The sequence below is a fragment of the Eriocheir sinensis genome, unplaced genomic scaffold, assembly GCF_024679095.1.
Source record: "Eriocheir sinensis breed Jianghai 21 unplaced genomic scaffold, ASM2467909v1 Scaffold1776, whole genome shotgun sequence".
Lineage (NCBI taxonomy): Eukaryota > Metazoa > Arthropoda > Malacostraca > Decapoda > Varunidae > Eriocheir > Eriocheir sinensis.
The window spans coordinates 1-22,488 of NW_026111157.1; the positions used below are offsets into that span (position 1 = coordinate 1).

General features: G+C 46.8%; 1 protein-coding gene and 1 long non-coding RNA gene across 14 annotated transcripts; one reads left to right on the top strand and one right to left on the bottom strand.

The window, feature by feature from the left end:
- Positions 1 to 281: 281 nt before the first annotated feature.
- On the top strand, positions 282 to 900 carry LOC126990575 (uncharacterized). Its single transcript, XR_007744552.1, has 2 exons — positions 282 to 494; positions 719 to 900. It is a non-coding gene; the product is annotated as an uncharacterized LOC126990575 (long non-coding RNA).
- Positions 901 to 9,206: 8,306 nt separating this feature from the next.
- On the bottom strand, positions 9,207 to 20,740 carry LOC126990574 (melanoma-associated antigen C1-like). 13 transcript variants are annotated; one of them, XM_050849185.1, is made up of 5 exons: positions 20,193 to 20,740; positions 19,773 to 19,877; positions 14,166 to 14,290; positions 13,208 to 13,292; positions 9,207 to 9,578 (listed from the first exon to the last, which is right to left on the bottom strand). In XM_050849185.1, the coding sequence occupies exons 1-5, from the start codon at positions 20,621 to 20,623 to the stop codon at positions 9,221 to 9,223; spliced, it is 1,104 nt and encodes a 367-aa protein (XP_050705142.1). In that variant the 5' UTR covers positions 20,624 to 20,740; the 3' UTR covers positions 9,207 to 9,220. The 13 variants fall into 13 exon arrangements, 3 of the variants coding, with proteins under 3 accessions (XP_050705142.1, XP_050705143.1, XP_050705144.1); XM_050849186.1 differs by lacking the exon at positions 19,773 to 19,877; XM_050849187.1 differs by lacking the exons at positions 13,208 to 13,292; positions 19,773 to 19,877 and adding an exon at positions 19,668 to 19,772 and having other exon boundaries at positions 14,186 to 14,290.
- Between the last annotated feature and the right edge of the window lie 1,748 nt (positions 20,741 to 22,488).

Below are 22,488 nucleotides of genomic sequence, written 5' to 3' on the forward strand. Positions count from 1 at the left end.
CACTCGACAAGGAATTCAAATCACCCTTCTTAAGTCTCTATGTAAGATCTGATCCCATAATATCATCCTCCTTATTTTCTGTCCGTTCATTATCTCTCATCATCTTTTAAAAACCTCTCTTTGTCTTCTCTATCATTGTTTTCTCTCCCTTCATCATCTTCCTCCTGAAAGAATCATTGTTATCCCTTCTAATGTACAGCATGAAAGAGTGGAGATGCTGGTTAACTCTTGCATCAGGGAGTTGGACAGCAGAGGGATGAAAGCGTGGAAGTGCTTGTTAACTCTTGCATCAGGGAGTTGGACAGCACAGGGATGAAAGAGTGGAGATGCTGGTTAACTCTTGCATCAGGGAGTTGGACAGCACAGGGATGAAAGAGTGGAGATGCTGGTTAACTCTTGCATCAGGGAGTTGGACAGCACAGGGATGAAAGAGTGGAGATGCTGGTTAACTCTTGCATCAGGGAGTTGGACAGCACAGGGATGAAAGAGTGGAGGTGCTTGTTAACTCTTGCATCAGGGAGTTGGACAGCACAGGGATGAAAGAGTGAAGATGCTGGTTAACTCTTGCATCAGGGAGTTGGACAGCACAGGGATGAAAGAGTGGAGATGCTGGTTAACTCTTGCATCAGGGAGTTGGACAGCACAGGGATGAAAGAGTGGAGATGCTAGTTAACTCTTGCATCAGAGAGTTGGACAGCACAGGGATGAAAGAGTGAAGATGCTGGTTAACTCTTGCATCAGGGAGTTGGACAGCACAGGGATGAAAGAGTGGAGATGCTGGTTAACTCTTGCATCAGGGAGTTGGACAGCACAGGGATGAAAGAGTGAAGATGCTGGTTAACTCTTGCATCAGGGAGTTGGACAGCACAGGGATGAAAGAGTGGAGATGCTGGTTAACTCTTGCACCAGGAGTTGGACAGCACAGGATGAAAGAGTGGAGATGCTGGTTAACTCTTGCACCCAGGGATGAACAGGCAGCATCAGAGTGAGATGCTGGTTAACTCTTGCCAGCATCTCCACTCTTTCATCCCTGTGCTGTCCAAATCCCTTATGCAAGAGTTGACCAGCATCTCCACCCTTATCGCTTAACAAGAGGCGCTTACGAGGAGACATGATTTAGCCTTTCCTTCTCTTATCTTCTAATTTCTTATCTCTAGTATTTTCGCAACATCAGTATCTTAATATTTATATCTTTATTTTGTTTCCTTCTTACTGTGACCTTAACCAGACAGACACAGTGATAGATAGATAGATAGAAAGAGATAGTCAAATAGATATATACAGATTGGCAGGTAGGTAGGTATTGGTTAAGATAGATAGATAGATAGATAGATAGAGGCGATTCAGTAACACGAGAGAGAGAGAGAGAGAGAGAGAGAGAGAGAGAGAGAGAGAGAGAGAGAGAGAGAGAGAGAGAGTGTTAACCAGCATCTCCACTCTTTCATCCCTGTGCTGTCCAACTCTCTGATGCAAGAGTTAACCAGCATCTTCACTCCTATTGTTGGAGAGAGAGAGAGAGAGAGAGAGAGAGAGAGAGAGAGAGAGAGAGAGAGATGGTGTTTTTTTCTTTTTTCTTTCTTTATCTCATTCTTCGGCTTTTCTTTCTTCTTTCCTTCTATCTTTCTATCTCTATCTTTCTTTCTTTCTTAATAGTTTTTCTTTTTATTTTTTTCCTCCTTATTAAATTCATTCATTATCATTTTCTTTCCTTCCTTCCTTCCTTCCTCTCTCTCTTCTTTTCCTTCATATCCTTATCATATCAAACCCTTTCTGTATCTATTTCAACACCACCCTATCAATCTTATCTTCCTCCTCCTCCTCCTCCTCCTCCTCCCTACATAACCTTTCCCACGGTCAAATTCTTACGCAAGTATCAAATTTATCAGTACACTCGTTACTAAGGTGAGGTGAGGAGGTGCAATCAGGTCCCTGAGAAAATAAAAGACCAGTTGAAAAAATATTGGAACTGTGTAATTCGTGACTCGTATATATATATGGAAACATGGAAATCCAGGCGCCGAAAAGCCTATTGGGTCATTGGGAGGTTGCCCGCTCTGGTGATTTTTAAGGTCGATTTTATAAGACATCTTGGGTTTTCACATTACCTAATTCTAAAGGTCAAAGAGAGGGTCAGTCGGGTTCTAATGTGTGTTTCTTTAGGTTCACGTCACAGAGGAAGGGTCACACTACCACCAGGTCCATGAAACTACCCCTGGAAATGCCCACAACTCCTACGAAAGCTTTGTCAAATGTGTGTTTCTTTAGGTTCACGGTACAGAGGAAGGGTCACACTACCACCAGGGTCATGAAACTACTGGAAATGCCCACAACTCCTACGAAAGCCTTGTCAAATGTGTGTTTCTTTAGGTTCATGGTACAGAGGAAGGGTCACACTACCACCAGGGTCATGAAACTACTCCTGGAAATGCCCACAACTCCTACGAAAGCCTTGTCAAATGTGTGTTTCTTTAGGCTCACGGTACAGAGGAAGGGTCACACTACCACCAGGGTCATAAAACTACCCCTGGAAATGCCCACAACTCCTACGAAAGCCTTGTCAAATGTGTGTTTCTTTAGGTTCATGGTACAGAGGAAGGGTCACACTACCACCAGGGTCATAAAACTACCCCTGGAAATGCCCACAACTCCTACGAAAGCCTTGTCAAATGTGTGTTTCTTTAGGTTCACGTCACAGAGGAAGGGTCAAACTACCACCAGGGCCATAAAACTACCCCTGGAAATGCCCACAACTCCTACGAAAGCCTTGTCAAATGTGTGTTTCTTTAGGTTCACGGTACAGAGGAAGGGTCACACTACCACCAGGGTCATAAAACTACCCCTGGAAATGCCCCAAACTCCTACGAAAGCCTTGTCAAATACGTGTTCTTGTGTTCTAATGAGTGTTTCTTTGGGTTCACGTCACAGAGGAAGGGTCAAACTACCACCAGGGTCATAAAACTACCCCTGGAAATGCCCTAAACTCCTACGAAAGCCTTGTCAAATACGTGTTCTTGTGTTCTAATGAGTGTTTCTTTAAGTTCACGTCACAGAGGAAGGGTCAAACTACCACCAGGGCCATAAAACTACCCCTGGAAATGCTCATAACTCCTACGAAAGCCTTGTCAAATGTGTGTTTTTGGACGGCGAGATGTGTAGAAATACTGCGTTAAGGAGCAGATGAAAGCACCTCGATATTCAGTTTACTCCCGACGCAACAAAATGACGGTGAATTCGATTTTTTAAGGAGTTGATGGTATTCGCATTTACTACATCAGCGGGGAGGTTGTTCCAGTGGCGGATGACTCGGTTTGAAAAGAAACTCCTCCCAGTGTCTGTGTTACATCGACTCGACTGAATGTGCAAACCGTTATTTCTAGTTCTTGAGTTGGTTTGGAGTTGAAAGAATTTGGAGTAATCGACGTTATTGAACTTTTTCAGGCACTTGTAGACTTGAATCATATCCCCTCGTAGGCGTCTTTCCTCCAGTGTAAAGAGACTGGGTCGCTTGAGTCGTTCCTCGTACGGGTGAGCCGCGAGGAGGCGTGGGAGCTATTTGTAGGGAAAACTTGTAGGGTACTTTTATGACCCTGGTGGTAGTCTGAGCCTTCTTCTGTACCGTGAACCTAAAAGAACGCTCATTAGAACACGTAATTTACTAGTCTTTCGTGGGAGTTTAGGGCATTTCCAGGGGTACTACTTTTATGACCCTGGTGGTAGTCTGAGCCTTCTTCTGTACCGTGAACCTAAAAGAACGCTCATTAGAACACGTAATTTACTAGTCTTTCGTGGGAGTTTAGGGCATTTCCAGGGGTACTACTTTTATGACCCTGGTGGTAGTCTGAGCCTTCTTCTGTACCGTGAACCTAAAAGAACGCTCATTAGAACACGTAATTTACAAGTCTTTCGTGGGAGTTCAGGGCATTTCCAGGGGTACTACTTTTATGACCCTGGTGGTAGTCTGAGCCTTCTTCTGTACCGTGAACCTAAAAGAACGCTCATTAGAACACGTAATTTACAAGTCTTTCGTGGGAGTTTAGGGCATTTCCAGGGGTACTTCTATGACCCTGGTGGTAGTCTGAGCCTTCTTCTGTACCGTGAACCTAAAAGAACGCTCATTAGAACACGTAATTTACAAGTCTTTCGTGGGAGTTTAGGGCATTTCCAGGGGTACTACTTTTATGACCCTGGTGGTAGTCTGAGCCTTCTTCTGTACCGTGAACCTAAAAGAACGCTCATTAGAACACGTAATTTACAAGTCTTTCATGGGAGTTTAGGGCATTTCCAGGGGTACTTTTATGACCCTGGTGGTAGTCTGAGCCTTCTTCTGTACCGTGAACCTAAGAGAACGCTCATTAGAACACGTAATTTACAAGTCTTTCGTGGGAGTTTAGGGCATTTCCAGGGGTACTACTTTTATGACCCTGGTGGTAGTCTGAGCCTTCTTCTGTACCGTGAACCTAAAAGAACACTCATTAGAACTCGATTAACCTCCTTCTTGACCTCTGGAAATGGTTGGTGTGGTGAGGGAGGGCATCTGACATTACCACCCATAGCACTCAAGGCCCGTTTGTCTCCCGAGCCGCCACTTGAACAGTCCTGCAGGGCCGCCACGCTGGCTACTCTGCCCATAGAAAGCTTGTACGGTGCGGAGCGGCTTCGTGGTGCAGTGGTTAGCACACTCTCCTCACAACCGAGAGAGCCCGGGTTCAATTCCCGGGTGGAGTGGAACAGTTTGGGCGGGTTTTCCGATACCCTACGCCCCTGTCCACCCCCCAGCAGTGAATGGGTACCAGGTATTAATCGGGGGTTGTGTCCCGTCTCCTGGGGTCTGTTCCCTTCTCCTATAATTCCTTCCCCTTCTGTCTCTCTCCGGCATATGACCACAGATGTTGCGCCCACTAAACCAAACTTTCCAACTTTTTCCTGTCTCCTGGGGTCTGTTCCCTTCTCCTATAATTCCTTCCCCTTCTGTCTCTCTCCGGCATATGACCACAGATGTTGCGCCGACTAAACCAAACTTTCCAACTTTTTCCTGTCTCCTGGGGTCTGTTCCCTTCTCCTATAATTCCTTCCCCTTCTGTCTCTCTCCGGCATATGACCACAGATGTTGCGCCGACTAAACAAAACTTTCCTGTCTCCTGGAGTCTGTTCCCTTCTCCTATAATTCCTTCCCCTTCTGTCTCTCTCCGGCATATGACCACAGATGTTGCGCCGACTAAACAAACCTTTCCAACCTTTTGTACGGGGCGGCATCTGACACACTTATGTTGTTGGCATTGACCTCAAGGGACATCTTGTGACATGGCCGAAGGAAATGAAGAATAAAATAATAGAAAACAATGAATTTTAAGGGATGACTCCTCCGTGGCGCAGTGGTTAGTGTGCCCACCTATGAATCCCCAGATCCTGTTTCGAATCTCCCCTCCCCCCCCCCCAGGTGTTCCTCCCCCCCTTGGTGTCTGTGTGGTAAATGTGGGCCCCCGGGGAAATCACACTGTGGTAAACCTGTGTCCCAGGGTGCTGGGTTCCACGTACAGGGTCAAAGGGGGAGGTGTCGGAGATGAGCACTGGGGCCGCGCGCAGCTGTAGCCTGGGACACGATCTTGATCTTTATTATTGTTTTCTTTATTGTTTATTTTATTTATTTTTATTTTTTTTCTATGATTTCCTCTTTCCTTCCTTCCTTCCTTCCTTTCTTCCTTCCTTCCTTCCTTCCTTCCTTCCTTCCTTCCTTCCTCCCTTACCTTATCTTAGTAGTAGTAGTAGTAGTAGTAGTAGTAGTAGTAGTAGTAGTAGTAGTAGTAGTAGTAGTAGTAGTAGTAGTAGTAGTAGTAGTAGTAGTAGTAGTAGTTCGCGATAAGGCATTTGCTGTTAAGTAATGTGATAATCAGTTGATAATCAGACTCTTGAGAATGGATGACTTAATATATTCTCTCTCTCTCTCTCTCTCTCTCTCTCTCTCTCTCTCTCTCTCTCTCTCTCTCTCTATCGTTCGATAAGCACTCGGTCACTGCCTTCTCATCTGCTAGAGAGAGAGAGAGAGAGAGAGAGAGAGAGAGAGTGTGGGGTTAGGGGGGGACTGTAAATACAACATACAAGACGAGTTTTACGAGCAAGAAATATATATAAGAGAGAGAGAGAGAGAGAGAGAGAGAGAGAGAGAGAGAGAGAGAGAGACTTCAACTCGTCTCGAACAATTATCAACATCACTACTACTACTACTACTACTACTACTACTACTACTACTACTACTACTACTACTACTACTACTACTACTACTACTACTACTACTACTACTACTACTACTACTACTACTACTACTACTACTACTACTACTACTACTACCATCATTGTTGTTGTTGTTGTTGTTGCTCCTTAGTCTTGTGTAACTCAGCAATAAATGGGGCGGAGGAGGAGGAGGAGGGAGAGGAGGAGGAGGAGGAGGAGGAGGAGGAAGAAGAAGAAGAAGAAGAATCAAGGTAATAGAGTACTTTTTGAACATCGGTGAGAAGGAAGAGGAGGAGAAGAAGAAGAGGAGGAGGAGGAGGAAGAGGAGGAGGAGGAGGAGGAGGAGGAAGAGGAGGAGGAGGAGAGGGTAAAACAAACACATCCGGTTTGTTCTAAATTTAGGAGAGAAGGGAAGGGAAGGGAAGGGAAGGGAAGGGAAGGGAAGGAAGGAAGGAAGGGAAGGAAGGAAGGAAGGGTGGAAGGAAGGAAGGAAGGAAGGAAGGAAAGAGGGAAGGAAGGAAGGAAGGAAGGAAGGAAGGAAGGAAAGGGAAGGAAGGGAAAGGAAGGGAATGGAAGAGAAGGGAAGGGAAGGGAAAGGAAGGAAGGAAGGAAAGGGAAGGAAGGAAGGAAGGAAGGAAGGAAGGAAGGAAGGAAGGAAGGGTGGAAGGAAGGAAGGAAGGAAGGAAGGAAGGAAGGAAGGAAGAGAAGGAAGGAAGGAAGGAAGGAAGGAAGGAAGGAAGGAACGGAAGGAAGGAAGGAAGGAAGTAAGGAAGGAAGGAAGGAAGGAAGGGAAGGGAAGGGAAGGGAAGGGAAGGAAGGAAGGAAGGAAGGGAAGGGAAGGAAAGGGAAGGGAAGGGAAGGAAAGGAAGGGAAGGGAAGGAAGGAAGGAGGAACGAAGGAGGAAGGGAAGGAAGGAAGGGAAGGGGAGAGGAGAGGAGGGAAGAGAGAGAGAGAGAGAGAGAGAGAGAGAGAGAGAGAGAGAGAGAGAGAGAGAGAGAGAGAGAGAGAGAGAGAGAGAGAGAGAGAGAGAGAGAGAGAGAGAGAGAGAGAGAGAGAGAGAGAGAGAGAGAGAGACCGGTTTAACGTTGGCAAGCACCTTAGGCACAGAGAGAGAGAGAGAGAGAGAGAGAGAGAGAGAGAGAGAGAGAGAGGGCATACACGTTTTAAAACTTGCACGTGACCTCACCACTCCTCCTCCTCCTCCTCCTCCTCTTCCTCCTCCTCCTCCTCCTCCTCCGTTACGTGATGGTTTTTTTTTTTATTTATACGTCATTTACCTCCTTCTCCTCCTCCTCCTCCTCCTCCTCCTCCTCCTCCTCTTTCGTCTCCTCCTTCTCAAGAACAACATCAACAACCTCCTGGAAAGAAGACTCCCCTCCTCTCTCTCTCTAAAAACTCAATTTCTCCACCTATCAACTCGACACAACTTAACTCATAATCTCAACTGGAAACTGCAAACCGCTTAGTCTCAGACCTTGCTATCATTTCCGATTGGGGTAGAAGGAACCTTGTGTCCTTCAATGCCTCAAAAACTCAATTTCTCCACCTATCAACTCGACACAATCTTCCAAACACCTATCCCCTATTCTTCAACAACACTCAACTGTCACCTTCTTCAACACTAAACATCCTCGGTCTATCCTTAACTCAAAATCTCAACTGGAAACTTCACATCTCCACTCTTATTAAATCAGCTTCCTCGAGGTTGGGCGTTCTGTATCGTCTCCGCCAGTTCTTTTCCCTCGTACAGTTGCTATCCATATACAGGGGCCTTGGCCGCCCTTGTATGGAGTATGCATCTCACTGGAGGCTGCAGAACGCTTAATCTCAGACCTTGTTATCATTTCCGATTGGGGTAAAACACCAATCCCCTATTCTGATATTCTTCGACAACACTCAGCTGTCACCATCTTCAACACTAAACATCCTCGGTCTATCCTTAACTCAAAATCTCAACTGGAAACTTCACATCTCCTCCCGCTAAATCAGCTTCCTCGAGGTTGGGCGTTCTGTACCGTCTCCGCCAGTTCTTTTCCCTCGCACAGTTGCTATCCATATACAGGGGCCTTGGCCGCCCTCGTATGGAGTATGCATCTCACTGGAGGCTGCAGAACGCTTAATCTCAGACCTCTCTATCATTTCCGATTAGGGCAAAACACCTATTCCCTATTCTGATATTCTTCGGCAACACTCAGCTGTCACCTTCTTCAACACTAAACATCCTCGGTCTATCTTTAACTCAAAATCTCAACTGGAAACTTCACATCTCCTCCCGCTAAATCAGCTGTCGCCATCTTCAACACTAAACATCCTCGGTCTATCCTTAACTCAAAATCTCAACTGGAAGCTTCACATCTCCTCTCGCTAAATCAGCTTCCTCGAGGTATCATCCAGGTTTTTCTCCCACGCAAATACATCTTTTTTTTCGCAAGATTTAATTTTTTGCCCTTGTCCTGCTTCCTCTGCTGTAAAAAAAACAAAAACACATCGACTAAACTGTGATGACGCAACCAAGAGTGTGCGCAGGGGTCACCTTCACCTACCTGGCCAGACTGCGGGGTGGGGGCAAGGGGGGAAGGGGGGGAAGGGCATCAGGTACAGGCCCCAGATGTGACCCCTGGCGTGGTGACCTAATAACAATAATAATAATAATAATAATAATAATAATAATAATAATAATAAATATACTTGCAAATATCATCAAATACGTTATTATATTTATGAAGGCATTCCATTAACTTGCTATGATGTCAGTAAACTATTGTCAATCTTTTAAAATTTCTTACCACGACTGAACAAACACAACATTCTTTTAAACATGTATTTAAATATATCTGGTCACCATTCTGGGTTCAAACTTATAGTGACTTCTGCTTCTTAGTTTCTTTGGAGAGCTGCTGTTGCTGGGTCGTGTTATGAGACATCTCGCCGCCCAAGAAACACACATTTGACAAGGCTTTCGTGGGAGTTCTGGGCATTTCCAGGAGTAGTTTTATGACCCTGGTGGTAGTGTGACCCTTCCTCTGTACCATGAACCTAAAGGAACACACATTTGACAAGGCTTTCGTAGGAGTTCTGGGCATTTCCAGGGGTAGTTGTATGACCCTGGTGGTAGTGTGACCCTTCCTCTGTACCCTGAACCTAAGAAACACACATTTGACAAGGCTTTCGTAGGAGTTGTGGGCATTTCCAGGGGTAGTTTTATGGCCCTGGTGGTAGTGTGACCCTTCCTCTGTACCATGAACCTAAAGAAACACACATTTAACAAGGCTTTCGTGGGAGTTGTGGGCATTTCCAGGGGTAGTTTTATGACCCTGGTGGTAGTGTGACCCTTCCTCTGTACCGTGAACCTAAAGAAACACACATTAGAACCCGACTGACCCCCTCTTTGACCTTTAGAAATAGCTGATGTTAGAAGCGATCGTATCTAACAATACCAGTCTTAATCCGGTGGTATTATGACATTCCTCTTCTACCAACTATTTCTAAAGAAACAAAGAAAGGGTCAGTCGGGTTCTGGGTTCCAGGGTAGTTCACGGTACAGAGGAAGGGTCAGACTACCACCAGGGTCATAAAACTACCCCTGGAAATGTCCCAAACTCCTATGAAAGCCTTGTCCAATGTGCGTTTCTTTAGGTTCATGGTACAGAGGAAGGGTCACACTACCACCAGGGTCATACAACTACCTCTGGAAATGTCCCAAACTCCTATGAAAGCCTTGTCCAATGTGCGTTTCTTTAGGTTCACGGTACAGAGGAAGGGTCACACTACCACCAGGGTCATAAAACTACCCCTGGAAATGCCCACAACTCCTACGAAAGCCTTGTCAAATGTGTGTTTCTTTAGGTTCACGGTACAGAGGAAGGGTCACACTACCACCAGGGTCATAAAACTACCCCTGGAAATGCCCACAACTCCTACGAAAGCCTTGTCCAATGTGCGTTTCTTTAGGTTCACGGTACAGAGGAAGGGTCACACTACCACCAGGGTCATAAAACTACCCCTGGAAATGTCCCAAACTCCTATGAAAGCCTTGTCAATTATTATTTTTTTTTTTTACATCGCCTGTGGCACCGGTAAGCTTGTTTTTTGGAGGGGCCTGATGATATGGCCCAGCCCGTTCTGGCGCAGGCGAGTGTTTATAGTGACGCCATCTTGCATTGAGCTCATCTTTAATCCTAGAATCTAGAGTCCGGGTTGATGGGTGGTCTTCTGGACAGCATGTGGGTAGTTTTAAGCCACTCGGCGGCGGCTGAAAAATCCCAGCTTGGTGGCACCGGGCGGGGATTGAACTCGCGTCGTCCCGAACGCGGCGCCGTCACGCTATCCACTCAGCCACCGACAAAATGTTTAGTAATATGGCCCTTAATGTTTGAAGCGTGTATGCCGCAGGGTGCCGACCGCTGGCTTAGGGGAAGAACAGTGACCGTCCACCACAGCAGAGATAGAACGGCCGGAAAAGGAAACTGGATATAACCGAGACGGGAAATGAAAACGTAAGAGGTAATTTAAAAAGCAAATAGAGATAAGAAGTCATTTCCGAAGGTGGGGCCCGGTGGCGAGGCGGCGGAAATGGGGTGTGGAGGCTGACCATAGCAAGCGGTAGGGTGGTGCAAACGGCGGGGTCAGATATGCAGTGTCAGTACCGTGGTTTCCTTGTAGAGCCCGTAATCCCTCGTTTTGCGGAATAACTCCATAACAAAGTGTTGGATCGGGTTCATACGCCGGCAGGGACAGTTCCAGACCCCCACTAACTTTGCTACACAGAGATATGCCCGAACAGTGCAGTGGGTATGGGTTCCAGAGGCCATGATCCCTCGTTTTGGGGGAATAACTCCATAGCAAAGTGTTGGATCGGGTTCATACCTCACCTGGGACAGTTCCAGACCCCCACTAACTTTGCTACACAGAGATATGCCCGAACAGTGCAGTGGGTATGGGTTCCAGAGACCGTAATCCCTCGTTTTGGGGAATAACTCCATAGCAAGGTGTTGGATCGGGTTCATACGCCGCCAGGGACAGTTCCAGACCTCCCACTCACTTTCCTACACAGAGATATGCCCGAACAGTGCAGTGGGTATGGGTTCCAGAGGCCGTGATCCCTCGTTTTGGGGGAATAACTCCATAACAAAGTGTTGGATCGGGTTCATACTTCGCCAGGGACAGTTCCAGACCCCCACTAACTTTGCTACACAGAGATATGCCCGAACAATGCAGTGGGTATGGGTTCCAGAGGCCGTGATACCTCGTTTTGGGGGAATAACTCCATAACAAAGTGTTGGATCGGGTTCATACACCGCCAGGGACAGTTCCAGACCCCCCACTCACTTTGCTACACAGAGATATGCCCGAACAGTGCAGTGGGTATGGGTTCCAGAGGCCGTGATCCCTCGTTTTGGGGAATAACTCCAAAACAAGGTGTTGGATCGGGTTCATACCTCGCCTGGGACAGTTCCAGACCCCCACTAACTTTGCTACACAGAGATATGCCCGAACAATGCAGTGGGTATGGGTTCCAGAGACCGTAATCCCTCGTTTTGGGGGAATAACTCCAAAACAAGGTGTTGGATCGGGTTCATACGCCGCCAGGGACAGTTCCAGACCCCCCACTAACTTTCCTACACAGAGATATTACTGAAAGACGACTGACAACGCCTCTGGAACCCATTGTATAGCTGCCGGGTGTAACGTCTACTAAATGTGAATTGAAGTGTACCGAGGCAATGCAATGTCAACAGCGGGTTAGGGATTGGAAAGTTAACGAGTGAATGTGTTTGTAGATGAGAGAGAGAGAGAGAGAGAGAGAGAGAGAGAGAGGCTGCTTCTATGAGCCTTGGAGACGCGAAACGGAAATTGCTTTATGTCACAGGAGGAAAGTAAGAACAAGGAAGGATTTGAAACTCGTTGGAAAGAAAGGATGAGGAGAAGGGTGTGACGCTGCCTGGTTGAGACGTAACTACTGCCCGCCGTGAATGACCTCAGTGAAGGGGATGCAAGGGTAGTTAAGGAATGCGCAACGGAATGGATGAAGCGAAGGGCTGAAATGGGTGTGGTCGTTAATTAAGGTAAACATCTGAATTGGTCGAATTTTTAAGGCATTTCGTCGTCCAAGTTCACATATCTGCCAAGGCTTTCGTGGGAGTTTGGGGGCATTTCCAGAGGTAGTTTTATGACCCTGGTGGTAGTGTGACTGTTTGACCCTTCCTCGGTACCGTGAACCTGAAGAAACACACATTTGACAAGGCTTTCGTGGGAGTTTTGGGCATTTCCAGGGGTAGTTTTGTGACCCTGGTGGTAGTTTGACCCTTCCTCGGTACCGTGAACCTAAAGAAACACACATTTGATAAGGCTTTCGTGGGATTTGTGGCCATTTCCAGGGGTAGTTTTATGGCGCTGGTGGTAGTGTGACCCTTCCTCGGTACCGTGAACCTAAAGAAACACATTTGACAAGGCTTTCGTGGGAGTTGTGGGCATTTCCAGGGGTAGTTTTATGACCCTGGTGGTAGTGTGACCTTTCCTCTGTACCGTGAACCTGAAGAAACACACATTTGCCAAGGCTTTCGTGGGAGTTTGTGGGCATTTCCAGGGGTAGTTTTATGACCCTGGTGGTAGTGTGACTGTTTGACCCTTCCTCTGTACCGTGAACCTAAAGAAACACACATTTGCCAAGGCTTTCGTGGGAGTTTGTGGGCATTTCCAGGGGTAGTTTTATGACCCTGGTGGTAGTGTGACTGTTTGACCCTTCCTCGGTACCGTGAACCTAAAGAAACACACATTTGACAAGGCTTTCGTGGGAGTTTGGGGGCATTTCCAGAGGTAGTTTTATGACCCTGGTGGTAGTGTGACTGTTTGACCCTTCCTCGGTACCGTGAACCTAAAGAAACACACATTTGACAAGGCTTTCGTAGGAGTTGTGGGCATTTCCAGGGGTAGTTTTATGGCCCTGGTGGTAGTGTAACCCTTCCTCTGTACCGTGAACCTAAAGAAACACACATTTGACAAGGCTTTCGTGGGAGTTGTGGGCATTTCCAGGGGTAGTTTTATGACCCTGGTGGTAGTGTGACCTTTCCTCTGTACCGTGAACCTGAAGAAACACACATTTGACAAGGCTTTCGTGGGATTTGTGGGCATTTCCAGGGGTAGTTTTATGACCCTGGTGGTAGTGTGACCTTTCCTCTGTACCGTGAACCTGAAGAAACACACATTTGACAAGGCTTTCGTGGGATTTGTGGGCATTTCCAGGGGTAGTTTTATGACCCTGGTGGTAGTGTGACTGTTTGACCCTTCCTCGGTACCGTGAACCTAAAGAAACACACATTTGACAAGGCTTTCGTGGGAGTTTGTGGGCATTTCCAGGGGTAGTTTTATGACCCTGGTGGTAGTGTGACTGTTTGACCCTACCTCGGTACCGTGAACCTAAAGAAACACACATTTGATAAGGCTTTCGTGGGATTTGTGGGCATTTCCAGGGGTAGTTTTATGACCCTGGTGGTAGTGTGACCCTTCCTCTGTACCATGAACCTAAAGAAACACACATTTGACAAGGCTTTCATGGGAGTTGTGGGCATTTCCAGGGTAGTTTTATGACCCTGGTGGTAGTGTGACCCTTCCTCTGTACCATGGACCTAGAGAAACACACATTTGACAAGGCTTTCGTGGGATTTGTGGGCATTTCCAGGGGTAGTTTTATGACCCTGGTGGTAGTGTGACCCTTCCTCTGTACCATGGACCTAGAGAAACACACATTTGACAAGGCTTTCGTGGGATTTCTGGGCATTTCCAGGGGTAGTTTTATGATCCTGGTGGTAGTGTGACTGTTTGACCCTACCTCGGTACCGTGAACCTAAAGAAACACACATTTGCCAAGGCTTTCGTGGGAGTTTGTGGGTATTTCCAGGGGTAGTTTTGTGGCCCTGGTGGTAGTGTGACTGTTTGACCCTTCCTCGGTACCGTGAACCTAAAGAAACACACATTTGACAAGGCTTTCGTGGGAGTTGTGGGCATTTCCAGGGGTAGTTTCATGACCCTGGTGGTAGTGTGACCCTTCCTCTGTACCGTGAACCTAAAGAAACACACATTTGACAAGGCTTTCGTGGGAGTTGTGGGCATTTCCAAGAGTAGTTTTATGACCCTGGTGGTAGTGTGACCCTTCCTCCGTACCGTGAACCTAAAGAAACACACATTTGACAAGGCTTTCGTGGGAGTTGTGGGCATTTCCAGGGGTAGTTTCATGGCCCTGGTGGTAGTGTGACCCTTCCTCCGTACCGTGAACCTAAGGAAACACACATTTGACAAGGCTTTCGTAAGAGTTGTGGGCATTTCCAGGTATAGTTTCATGACCCTGGTGGTAGTGTGACCCTTCCTCCGTACCGTGAACCTAAAGAAACACACATTAGAATGCGATTGACCCTTCTTTGACCTTTAGAAATAGCTATATGAAAAGCCAAACGGTCTTATAGTACCGCTCGAAAAAAGAAATCCAGATCAGCCCCGCGCGTAGATACAGAATGAGGGAGGGGACCGGTGGCTGAGTTGTTAGCGTGAGGGTGATGTAGGATAAGTTTAAGTCCCACCAAAACACGCTCAATTTTTTAACACTAACAGAGTGCCGGAAGATTTAACTTAAGCGAGATCTTCTTCCTCTTCTTCTTCTTATTCCTCTTCCTCTTCTTCTTCCTCTTCTTCTTCTTCTTGTTCTTCTTCCTCTTCTTCTTCTTCTTCCTCTTATTCCTCTTCTTCTTCTTCTTCCTCTTCTTCTTCTTCTTCTTCTTCTTCTTCTTCTTCTTCTTCTTCTTCTTCTTCTTCTTCTTCTTCTTCCTCTTCTTCTTCTTCTTCCTCTTCTTCTTCTTCTTCTTCCTCTTCTTCTTCTTCTTCCTATTTGACCTTCCCTCCCCCTCCTCCTCCTCCTCCTCCTCCTTGTTTTCGTCTTCTTCTTCTTCTTCTTCTTCTTCTTCTTCTTCTTCTTCTTCTTCCTCTGTTATGATTCAGTGTTAACCTATTTGACCTTCCCTCCCCCTCCTCCTCCTCCTCCTCCTCCCTCCTCCTCCTCCTTGCTTTAATCATCTTTGCAACATCCGGCTCCCTTATGTCGAGAGAGAGAGAGAGAGAGAGAGAGAGAGAGAGAGAGAGAGAGAGAGAAAGAGAAACTTACTGCAAGCATAGATAAGAATATGAATCTCTCTCTCTCTCTCTCTCTCTCTCTCTCTCTCTCTCTCTCTCTCTCGCTAAATACCTTTGCAAATGCTCCTCCTCCTCCAACTCCTCCTCCTCCTACCTATCTCCCTTCTACCCTTTGCCTCCTCTTCTTCTTCTTCCTCCTCCTCCTCCTCCTCCTCCTTCTTCTTATACAACAGGAGAAATCTAGCTTACGTAACAGACTAGCTGGCAACCCCTCGTAGGTATATAAAGAATAGGATTTGGGGGTTGCCTCATTTTCGAACCGGCGCGCGCAAAGCAAGGTGGTCCCATAGACGCTCTCTCTCTCTCTCTCTCTCTCTCTGGTGTCTTCTTTTTGTGTGTTTTTTGTGTTTTGTTTTTTTGTTTTAATTTGTGTTTTCTTCTTCTTCTTCTGCTTCTTCTTTCGTAATAATAGAGAAGGTTTGGGTCCATGGTAAATCTCTCTCTCTCTCTCTCTCTCTCTCTCTCTCTCTCTCTCTCTCTCTCTCTCTCTCTCTCTCTCTCTCTCTCTCTCTCTCTCTCTCTCTCTCTCTCTCTCTCTCTCTCTCTCTCTCTCTCTCCGTACCTTGACAATAAAAATACATTAGCAACAACGACTACTACTACTACTACTACTACTACTACTACTACTACTACTACTACTATTAATATGGCTGTTATCATCTCTTCCTCCTCCTCCTCCTCTTCATCTTCCTCTTCCTCCTCCTCCTCCTCCTCCTCCTCTCAATGGATCTAAACAAGGATATCCTCACTAAACACACACACACACACACACACACACACACACACACGAGACCGATTCACGTGTGGCCATTCTCTCTCTCTCTCTCTCTCTCTCTCTCTCTCTCTGGTAATCGTTTTGTACCTAAAGCCTTACTACTAATACTACTACTACTACTACTACTACTACTACTTCTACTACTACTGCTATTACTACATTGATACTACGACTAATAATAACATTGAAATATAACAAGATTTACAACTATATTTTTTTTTAGTGAACGAAAAAAAAAAAACATTGAAAAAAGAAAAACATTGCAAAATATTAAAGAAAAGGAAGAAAATAACGAAGAAAACGAGAGAAAGGAACAGAAAGTGGGAAGCCGTGAAAGAAAACGGGGTTCGGCAGTGTTGTTGTTGTTGATTGTGTTGTTTTGGTTATGATGAAAATATGGTGAATTTTAATTGTTCAAAGGTAAGCATTAGTAGTAGTAGTAATAGTAGTAATAGTAGTAGTAGTAGTAGTAGTAGTAGTAATAGTAGTAGTAGTAGTAGTAGTAGTAGTAGGGCAGTCATCTGGTGAGTGAGTGCCAAAACTAACAGAGTGGTGGATGAGTGGAACAGGCCTGGCAGTCATGTGGTGAGTGAGTGCCAATACTAACAGAGTGGTGGATGAGTGGAACAGGCCTGGCAGTCATGTGGTGAGTGAGTGCCAATACTAACAGAGTGGTGGATGAGTGGAACAGGCCTGGCAGTCATGTGGTGAGTGAGTGCCAATACTAACAGAGTGGTGGATGAGTGGAACAGGCCTGGCAGTCATGTGGTGAGTGAGTGCCAATACTAACAGAGTGGTGGATGAGTGGAACAGGCCTGGCAGTCATGTGGTGAGTGAGTGCCAATACTAACAGAGTGGTGGATGAGTGGAACAGGCCTGGCGGTCATGTGGTGAGTGAGTGCCAATACTAACAGAGTGGTGGATGAGTGGAACAGGCCTGGCAGTCATGTGGTGAGTGAGTGCCAATACGATAGACACATTCAAGAAGAGGTTAGTTCATGGATAGTAAGGTTAGGTTAGGTTAGGTTAGGTTCACAAGTAGAGTCCGTCAGCCTTTCTTACGGGGTCACTATTCTGTACCCAATGTAAACAAGCTTCAGGTGTCATGAGGCGTCCCAAAATCGTGAGACATCCCATCCTGAATACATACATGAATTTCGACATAGTAACGTGTCTTTTGTTGACTGTAAGAACATAAGAACATAAGAACGTAAGGAGTCTGCAAGAGGATCATTATTAAAGCAAAATGATGCCGTATGTTTGTGTATATAACTAGGATGTCAACAATCACTCTTCTTCTTCTTGTGACCTGTTCCGCTTTGCATCACACACACACACACACACACACACACACACACACACACACACACACACACCTCATACTCTCTCTCTCTCTCTCTCTCTCTCTCTCTCTCTCTCTCTCTCTCTCTCTCTCTCTCTCTCTCTCTCTCTCTCTCTCTCTCTCTCTCTCACACACACACACACACACACACACACACACACACACACACACACACACACCTGTAGCTCAAACAGTTAGAGCGCCTCCCTACAAGGCTTCACGGCCAAACACGCGGCGGTTCCAGCCCCGCTCAGGCCGAATTCTTTCCGTTGCCTAGGAGTGGTTACTGTCCCCCCCTAGCTAGGTGTATGGGATGTGTGGTGTGTGAGGTCCTGCCAGTACCCAGAGATACACGATAATGACCACCTGCCGGCGAAAGCGTGTGTGTGTAGTTTTTTGGGGGGTTTTACAGCTAAGGAGACAGTTCAATGGCGTAAAGAAAAATATATAAGAAAAGCCCGCTACTTACTGCTCCTGAATAGAGGTCATAGGAGTCGCCAAATAGAGAGGTCAGTTTCGGGAGGAGAGGTGTCCTGATACCCTCCTCTTGGAAGAGTTCAAGTCGTAGGCAGGAGGAAATACAGATGAAGGAAGATTGTATTTGTAAAGAAACACACATTTGACAAGGCTTTCGTAGGAGTTGTGGGCATTTCCAGGGGTAGTTCTTTGACCCTGGTGGTAGTGTGACCCTTCCTCTGTACCGTGAACCTAGAGAAACACACATTTGACAAGGCTTTCGTTGGTGTTATGGGTATTTCCAGGGGTAGTTTTATGACCCTGGTGGTAGTGTGATCCTTCCTCTGTACCGTGAACCTAAAGAAACACACATTTGACAAGGCTTTCGTAGGTGTTATGGGCATTTCCAGGGGTAGTTTTATGACCCTGGTGGTAGTGTGACCCTTCCTCTGTACCGTGAACCTAAAGAAACACATATCTGACAAGGCTTTCGTGGGAGTTGTGGGCATTTCCAGGAGTAGTTTTATGACCCTGGTGGTAGTGTGACCCTTCCTCTGTACCGTGAACCTAAAGAAACACACATTTGACAAGGCTTTCGTAGGAGTTTTGGGCATTTCCAGGAGTAGTTTTATGACCCTGGTGGTAGTGTGACCCTTCCTCTGTACCGTGAACCTAAAGAAACACACATTTGACAAGGCTTTCGTAGGAGTTTGGGCATTTCAGGGTAGTTTATGACCCTGGTGGTAGTGTGACGTGAACCTAAAGAAACACACATTGATAAGGCTTTCGTGGGAGTTTTGGGCATTTCCAGGGGTAGTTTTATGACCCTGGTGGTAGTGTGACCCTTCCTCTGTACCGTGAACCTAAAGAAACACACATTTGACAAGGCTTTCGTAGGAGTTTTGGGCATTTCCAGGGGTAGTTTTATGACCCTGGTGGTAGTGTGACCCTTCCTCTGTACCGTGAACCTAAAGAAACACACATTTGACAATGCTTTCGTAGGAGTTGTGGGCATTTCCTGGGGTAGTTTTATGACCCTGGTGGTAGTGTGACCCTTCCTCTGTACCGTGAACCTAAAGAAACATACATATGACAAGGCTTTCGTAGGCGTTGTGGGCATTTCCAGGGGTAGTTTAATGACCCTGGTGGTAGTGTAACAGTGAACCTAAAGAAACACACATACGACAAGGCTTTCGTAGGCGTTGTGGGCATTTCCAGGGGTAGTTTGATGACCCTGGTGGTAGTGTGACCCTTCCTCTGTACCATGAACCTAAGAAACACACATTTGACAAGGCTTTCGTAGGAGTTATGGCTTTTCCAGGGGTAGTTTCATGACCCTGGTGGTAGTGTGACCCTTCCTCTGTACCGTGAACCTAAAGAAACACATATCTGCCAAGGCTTTCGTAGGAGTTGTGGGCATTTCCAGGGGTAGTTTTATGACCCTGGTGGTAGTGTGACCCTTCCTCTGTACTGTGAACCTAAAGAAACACACATTTGACAAGGCTTTCGTGGGAGTTGTGGCCATTTTCAGGGGTAGTTTTATGACCCTGGTGGTAGTGTGACCCTTCCTCTGTACCGTAAACCTAAAAAAGCACATTTGACAAGGCTTTCGTGGGAGTTGTGGGCATTTCCAGGGGTAGTTTTATGACCCTGGTGGTAGTGTGACCCTTCCTCTGTACCGTGAACCTAAAGAAACACACATTTGACAAGGCTTTCGTAGGAGTTGTGGGCATTTCCAGGGGTAGTTTTGTGACCCTGGTGGTAGTGTAACCCTTCCTCTGTACCATGAACCTAAAGAAACACACATTTGACAAGGCTTTCGTAGGAGTTGTGGGCATTTCCAGGGGTAGTTTTATGACCCTGGTGGTAGTGTGACCCTTCCTCTGTACCTTGAACCTAAAGAAACACACATTTGACAAGGCTTTCGTAGGAGTTTTGGGCATTTCCTGGGGTAGTTTCATGACCCTGGTGGTAGTGTGACCCTTCCTCTGTACCGTGAACCTAAAGAAACACATATCTGCCAAGGCTTTCGTAGGAGTTGTGGGCATTTCCAGGGGTAGTTTTATGACCCTGGTGGTAGTGTGACCCTTCCTCTGTACTGTGAACCTAAAGAAATACACATTTGACAAGGCTTTCGTAGGAGTTGTGGGCATTTCCAGGAGTAGTTTTATGACCCTGGTGGTAGTGTGACCCTTCCTCTGTACCGTGAACCTAAAGAAACACACATTTGACAAGGCTTTCGTGGGAGTTGTGGGCATTTCCAGGGGTAGTTTTGTGACCCTGGTGGTAGTGTGACCCTTCCTCTGTACCGTGAACCTAAAGAAACACACATTTGACAAGGCTTTCGTAGGAGTTGTGGGCATTTCCTGGGGTAGTTTTATGACCCTGGTGGTAGTGTGACCCTTCCTCTGTACCGTGAACCTAAAGAAACACACATTTGACAAGGCTTTCGTAGGAGTTGTGGGCATTTCCTGGGGTAGTTTTATGACCCTGGTGGTAGTGTGACCCTTCCTCTGTACCGTGAACCTAAAGAAACACATTTGACAAGGCTTTCGTGGGAGTTGTGGGCATTTCCAGGGGTAGTTGTATGACCCTGGTGGTAGTGTGACCCTTCCTCTGTACCATGAACGTGGAAATAACATTAATCACAACACTAGTATAATATTCTTTTAAGTCTTTGGAAATAGCCTATCCCTTACCCTCCCTTGCCTAATCTCCCTTCTCCCTCCCTCTCACCCTTACTCATTTATCTCCCTTCCCTCCCCTCTTCCTCCCTTCCTTCTTTCCTTTCCTTCTTACGCTCCCTTACCTAATCTCCCTTCTCCCTCCCTCTTTCCCTCTCCCTTCCCTCCCCTCTTCCTCCCTTCCTTCTTTCCTTTCCTTCTTACGCTCCCTTACCTAATCTCCCTTCTCCCTCCCTCTTTCCCTCTCCCTTCCCTCCCCTCTTCCTCCCTTCCTTCTTTCCTTTCCTTCTTACGCTCCCTTACCTAATCTCCCTTCTCCCTCCCTCTTACCCTCTCCCTTCCCTCCCCTCTTCCTCCCTTTTCTTCTTTCCTTTCCTTCTTTCCTCCCTTCCTCTCTTCTCCTTACGCTCCCTTACCTAATCTCCCTTCTCCCTCCCTCTCACCCTTACTCATTTATCTCCCTTCCCTCCCCCTCTTCCTCCCTTTCTTCCCTTTTCCTTTCCTTCTTTCCTCCCTTAAACATTCCTTCTTCCTCCCTTCTCACTTACGCTCCCTTACCTAATCTCCCTTCACCCTCCCTCTCACCCTCTCCCACTCCTCTCCCTTCCTTCCCCTCTTCCTCCCTTCCTTCTTTCCTTTCCTTCTTTCCTCCCTTACCCACTCTTCTCCTCCCTTTTCCTTACGCTCCCTTACCTAATCTCCCTTCACCCTCCCTCTCACCCTCTCCCATTCCTCTCCCTTCCCTCCCCTCTTCCTCCCTTTCTTCTTTCCGTTCCTTCTTTCCTCCCATACCCACTCTTCTCCTCCCTTTTCCTTACGCTCCCTTGCCTAATCTCCCTTCTCTCCCTTCACAGGTGTTCCACTATGGCATGTTCGACCTGCCTCTGCCCTGTCGAATGCGTCTCTCCCAGCAGCCTCCCAGTATTGCCAACCTGCAGACTGGCCTTCACCTGTCACCTGCCCCAAATGAGGTAAGGAGGAGGAGGTTTAGGAGGAGGAGGAGGAGGAGGAGGAAAGATTGTTAGGAAAGAAGGAAGGGTGGGAGGGAAGGGAAGAAGTGAGAGGAGGAGATGGAGGAGGAAAGATTGTATAAGGAAGAGAAGGAAGGGTGGGAGGGAAGGGAAGAAGGGAGAGGAGGAGGAGGAGGAGGAGGAAAGATTGTTAGGAAAGAAGGAAGGGTGGGAGGGAAGGGAGGAAGGGAGAGGAGGAAGGAAGGAGGAGGAATACATAGGAAGAACAGACGCCAGAAGAGCTATCGGTCTATGGCGAGGGTGTCTGTTTACTACTGCTACTACTAGTAATCTACGTGTGGCAGGACTGGACAGAATAGATGAAGAGGCTCCTCCCCACCCACCTCTCCCTCCGGCAAGAAGAGAACACCATGTACCTTTAAGGATGAAAGGGACATGGAAATTTTACAGTACAGAGAGAAATAAGAGGAAATTACTACCCTTAACTTACACTACTGGTAACCTGAGCTGTGGGGGAAAATGACTTCATCACATAAGAACATAAGAACATAGAAACACAGGGAGACTGGAAGAGGACGAGTGGCCTTCACAGGGCAGCCCCAGAATCCCCCCTAATACTCACGGTGGGTGAGGTGTAGTTTCAGGGGCACAGGTGGAGGCATGATCCTCGTTTTACCGGCGGTACTAGGCACGGCACCAGTAACCTGTCACCTTACTGCACCCACACCTCACTCCACCTGTCATGCGGACATTAACTGTTGCTTTACTCTATTGTTGACTTTCGCTACTTGCAATCTAGGTTGTGGGGGAGAATTATATGAATATAGGTTGACGTCTTGCTGCAATCTGTCT

Coding starts and splice junctions, on each gene's coding strand:
- LOC126990574 (XM_050849185.1), bottom strand. CDS start 20,623: ATGTTATTTCCACGTTCATGGTACAGAGGAAGGGTCACACTACCACCA. Junction 19,878..20,192: donor TCAAATGTGTGTTTCTTTAG/GTTCACGGTACA, acceptor GTGTTTCTTTAG/GTTCAAGGTACAGAGGAAGG. Junction 14,291..19,772: donor TCAAATGTGTGTTTCTTTAG/GTTCATGGTACA, acceptor GTGTTTCTTTAG/GTTCACGGTACAGAGGAAGG.